The sequence below is a fragment of the Belonocnema kinseyi genome, chromosome 8 (assembly GCF_010883055.1).
Source record: "Belonocnema kinseyi isolate 2016_QV_RU_SX_M_011 chromosome 8, B_treatae_v1, whole genome shotgun sequence".
Classification (NCBI taxonomy): Eukaryota; Metazoa; Arthropoda; class Insecta; order Hymenoptera; family Cynipidae; genus Belonocnema; species Belonocnema kinseyi.
The window spans coordinates 74,389,323-74,394,951 of record NC_046664.1 but is presented as its reverse complement, the minus strand read 5'-3'; the positions used below and the strand labels follow the sequence as shown (position 1 = coordinate 74,394,951).

Below are 5,629 nucleotides of genomic sequence, written 5' to 3'. Positions count from 1 at the left end.
AATGAAAGATAATATTATGAATATCACTTTTGTAAAATATACGATCAATAAATTTATTTTCCTAGATCTTGTGGAGATTTGAAGATGAAGCATAAAATTCCTTGTAAATCAGACAGTTTTCAACAAACCACTTAAATGTTCTCTTAAGTCATTGAATTTTCTATAAAATTTTTCAGTTTTCAAGCGAAAAAAATTGTTTAAAACGACATTAGAATTTTTAACAAAAAAGTTAAATTTCAACCAAAAAGTTGAGTTTTAAAACAAACAATTGAATCTTCATGAAAGAAAATAATTTTAAAACAAAAAAACGAATTTTTAACGAAGTACTTTAATTTTCAACTAAACCTATGCATGTTTATCTTTAGAAAACTTAATAAAGTAGTTCAAGTTTCAACCAATGACTTGATTTTTTTGCTAAAAAATATGAATTTTAAACAAAAAATGTAATAGCTAATATTTGAGCAAATGAATATTTTAGTTTTAAATCAAAAACAGTCAGAAAATACGAATTTTCCATAATATACCTACTAAGAGAATTAACTTCTTACCAAGAAGGTGGCATTATGAATAAAAATATATGAATTTTTAACTAAAATTCGAAACCCTTAACTAAAAAAAAATGAATTTAGTAGGAATTTATTTAATGGTAAAATAATAAGTTGAATTTTTAACTAAAAATAAAAATTTTAAACAAAAAATGGAATAATCGCTATTTTAAAGAAAGAAGATTATTATTTTAGATCCGAAGCAGTGGATTTTAACAAAAAATACGAATTTTCAATAATATGCATCAATTTTAAATAAGCATAATGATTAATCATCTGCAAAGGGTCAAATTTTAAAACAAATTTATGAATTTTCAACTGAAAAAATACATTTTCAGTAAAAAATGGAAGTGAAATTTTAAGTTGAAATAATAAATTTTAACCAAGAAAAAAACGAATTATCCAAAAAATGACTAAAAATGATCAAACCAAGAGATAAATATTCAATAAAAATTCTGAAGCTTCAACTAAAACAATGAATTTAGTAGAAATTGATTCAATTCTCAACCAATTAGTTGAATTTTGAACAAAAAATAGAGTAGTTCATATTTTAACGAAAAAAACATTTGAAATCAGGAGCCGTTAAATTTAGTTAAAAGAATACGAATTGAAAGTAAAATATTCGAATATATTTACAAGCGTATTAATCGATAAAAAAACAAAAGTTAAATATATTTTATTGTAAAATGTTCTTTGTTAGCGCAATCTTAATGCAACAAATATAATAAAAGTTAGGTTCCTTTATTGATAATTTTAACACTTTTAAATAATGAAATTAGAAAGTAATTATAATACTAATAGTATAATAAATTCACTAATTCATAAATTTACTTCATAATAATAAATAAGGGTTTATCCACAAATTACGTACAACGTATTTTTCTAAAAGTTTAAACACCCCCTCCTTCGATGTAAGATACTGTAAGATTTTTTTCGACTCCCCAATATCTTACGAAATTTTATAAATTAGAAAATAAGCTTTTTAAAAGCAATAAGTGTTAAATTTTACGAACGTACAATTTTATAATTTCTCTAGGACAAAAATGGTACATAGTTCAACATTTATTTTTAAAGGAAAATTTCCAGATTTCTATCCTAGAATTTTCAAAGTATTCAAAATGAACTTCAATTCTTACTCATACTATTCTTCTTTAGTTTATCAATTATAAAAATTTATCTTATGAAAAATTCGTTTTTTAAATAGAAATTTAATTGTTTTTGTTTAAAATTGCAACTGTATCGTTAAAAATTATGCTTTTTCGTTTGAGAATGAATATTTTTGTTTAAAATTTACATTCTCCGGTTCAAAATTCGAGTGTTTTGTAGAAAAATCGTATTTTTGACTCGAAAATTCAGAAATTTGGTAGTCATACAACTATTTGGTTGGCAGTTGAACTAATTTATTAAACACTGATTTTTAGTTAAATACTTAATATTTTAGTAACAAAATTCATTTCTTTGGTTGAAAATTGAACCATTTTGTTAATAATTCGTTTGTTATTTGGATAAAAATTAACTTTTTGAACTCAAAATGAAACTATTTCATTTTTGGTTGAAAATTTATCATTGTTAGTTAAAACTTTAATTATTTACTTAAAAAATCGAGTTTCAGTTAAAATTCGTATATTCATCTAAAAATGAGACTTTTGGTTGAAAATGAATCCTCTCGGTTGAGAATATTTCTTACTTAAAGATCCAATTTAAAAATTTATGTATTATATAAAAATGTGAACTTTTTGGCCAAAAAATAATCCTTTTGGTTGGAAATTGAACTATTTGGTTAAAAATTGATATATTTTGGTAAAAATTCGTCTTCTTCGTAAAAAATACATTTTGTTGATTATAAAGTCTCCTGCTCTGCGAACAATTATTTTTCTTTTGTTTATTATTCTAGCGTTGATTAAGAATTGATGTTTTTAAACTTAAATTCGACTATTTCTTATTTAAAATAAAAAAATTTGTTGTTGATATTCATAATCAAGTTAAAGATTTATAAATTTTAGTGAAAAATTCATACCTTTATTTGAAAATTAAACTGCTTAGTTAAAAATTATTTTTTCAAAATGGAAAATTTGATTTTTTGGCTTGAAAACTCAACAAGTTGGTAGAGAATTCAACGATTTAGTTGAAAATCGAAATTTTTTTTAGAGAATTGGACCTTTTAAGTAGAAAATCAATCTTTTGCCTAGAAAATTGAGCTATTTTGTTATAAATGTATGTATTTTGTTAAAAATTCATAGTATTGTGCAGAAAATAAATATTTTTGGTTAAAAATTCATCTGCTTGTTTAAAAATTGAACTATTTGGATGAAAAGGTACATATTGTGTTAATCATTCGTCGTTTTTAGTAGAAAATTAAATTTTGTCGTTGCTAATTAAATTATTCGGTTAAAGATTCAACTTATTTATAGAAAGCTTTTTGTATAAAACTTTAGCATTTGGGACGGAATTTTATTTCTTTATTAATGTTTTTGGGTTAAATTGTAACTGCTTGATTGAAAATAAATCTGTTTTGATTAAGCATTGAACTTTTTTCTTGAACATTTTACTTTTTCGGTTCAAAATGAAATACTTATTGGAAATTTGAACTCATTTATTAATTAATAAGAATATGTAAGATTTTACCAAATTCTCTCTCCGTCCAAATTGTCTTACTTTGTTTTCGGCTGAATCCAAAATAAATTTAACAACAAATTTAGGATGTAAAAATTACGTAAGATAGGTGGGGGCAAAGTTAAAAAAGAGTACCCTGATTAAGAGAGGACCTGGACTAAGGCAGAACCCTACCAAAGAGAGAGTAACCTGAAAAAGAGAGGATCCTAAAAATGAGAGGACCCTAACAAAAAAAGGACCCTGACAAAAAAAGGGCCCTGACTAAGACAGGGCCATAACAAAGAAAAGGCCATAACAAAGAGAGGAACCTATTAAAGAGAAGTCCCTGACTAAGACAAGATCCTAAAAAAGAGAGAAACCTGAGAAAGAGAGGACCCTGACTAAGACAGGATCCTAACAAAGAGAGGAACCTGTAAAAGAGCGGATGCTAACAAAGAGAGGATCCTAAAAAAGAACTGACTAATAGAGGGCCCTAAAAAAGAGAGCACCCTGACTAAGACAGGACTCTACCAAAGAGTGGTACCTGAAAAAGTGAGGACCCTAACAAAGAGAGTATTCTAGCTAACTGAGGGCCCTAACAAAGAGAGGGCCGTAAAAAAGAGAGAACCCTAACAATGAGAGGTCCCTGACCAAGAGAGGGCCCTAACAAAGAGAGTGCCCTATCAAGAAGGAGGAAGCTGACTAAGACAGGACTCTAACAAAGACAGGACCCTCCGAAAGAGAGGGCCCCATTAAAGAGAGGGCCCTATAAAAGAAAGGACTTGACTCAGACAGGGCCCTAACAAAGAGGAAACCTGACTGAGAGAGGGCCCTGGAAAAGAAAGGACCCTGACAAAGAGAGGACAGGATCCTAACAAAGAGAGGATCCTAAATAAGAACTGACTAATAGAGGGCCCTAAAAAAGAGAGCACCCTGACTAAGACAGGACTCTACCAAAGAGAGGAACCTGAAAATGAGAGGATGCTAACAAAGAGAGGACCCTAACAAAGAGAGTACCCTGACTAAGAGAGAGCCTTAAAAAAAGGGCCCTAACAAAGAGAGGACCTTAAGAGAGAGAGAGAGGAACCTAACAAAGAGAGGGTCCTACAAAGAGACGACCCTAACTAAAAGAGGACCTTAACAGAGAGAGGGCCCTATCAAAGAGAGGACCCTGACTATGACAGGACCCTAAAAAAGAAAGGAACTTGAAAAGAAGAGGATCCTAACAAAGAGAGAACCCTAATAATGAGAAGACCCTAAAAAAGATAGGGCCTAGACAAACAGAGAATTCTCACAAAAAGATAATTTTTAAAGGGCCCCTCGATCTGTTGTCTGATATTATCCGTTGGTAGAGTATTTTCGTAATATAGTTAAATAAATATAACCATACCTTCACATAATAAGCTTGATCCATAAGATGTAATTCTACAATCACAGCACTTGAAAATTTGGGCACGTGCGGATAGTAAACATCCAGAGCCTTCAGAACAGCAACAGCGTTAAGATCATGGGCACCGTATAACATGAGTTTTCGGTTTTCATTCATTGAACCGTTTTCTACAGACTCCATATCTTCTTTCATTTTTTTGATTAACCTGCTTCTGTTTCGTTTTTTCATTTCATCGTCAAAATTCATTATTTTAAATTCAAGAACACTTCCTGTAAGAAGATCGCCATCTGGATAGATACCCTGAGCCCAAGATGGCAGAGTAAGATTCATAAACTTTTGAGCTTCCAAAGTCGTGTAAAAGAGGTACATATCCAGGGCCGCATCAATTTTTTTGCCTGTCCATTTGCTCAGTTTTTTCATAAATCCTTCTAATTTTTGCAGCTCTCCCTTTGTTGCCAATCTTGCTTTCAAGTAATCTCTTACGTATCTAGATATGAAAAATATTATATATTAATTTAATAACAGTTCTTGATTTTTTTTAAGCTTGAAAATACACAAAATTTAAAAATTCTGCACAAAGCAACTTATTTTTTGAAAAAAGCTCTCGACGTTGAGAAATTTCACGCTACAATTTTTATAATTAGATACATTTTTTAAAAAGGAATTGAAATTTTATCATTTCTAACTTAAAACTTTTAAAATTCAACAGTATTACTTTGAGCTGAAGTATAAATTAAGAAAGTATTTTGTGAAACATGAACTTTTTTGTTAAATATTTCATATTCTCGTTTTAGAAATATACATTTTTTGGCATAAAATTCGTCTCTGCTGCTTTAATTTTTATTTCCTTTAGGTAAAAATTCAAGTTGTTGAAAATTAATCTGTTTAGGTTGAGGATTCAACTACATTGTAGAAATTTGTTTTTTGATAAAATTAAATTTTATATTTATAAAATCCCAAACAAATAAACTTGAAAAATGAATAGTCCGAGATAATTATTTTTACCAGAAAAATTCATTTTCCGTTTAAATTATAATGGTTTCTTTTGGGATTTATAAATCTTTTTTCGTTAAAATTCAATAGCTTTATTGAAAATGTGTCT

General features: G+C 28.4%; 1 protein-coding gene across 1 annotated transcript in view; it reads right to left on the bottom strand.

Annotated features, from left to right (window-relative positions):
- The window catches only part of LOC117178550, a 55,391-nt gene that overhangs the window by 17,143 nt on the left and 32,619 nt on the right, over positions 1-5,629 (bottom strand). Inside the window, exon 4 of the mRNA XM_033369978.1 lies at positions 4,528-5,014. Within this exon, the coding sequence (XP_033225869.1) occupies positions 4,528-5,014 (487 nt within the window). The remainder of the gene's footprint in view (positions 1-4,527; positions 5,015-5,629) is intronic.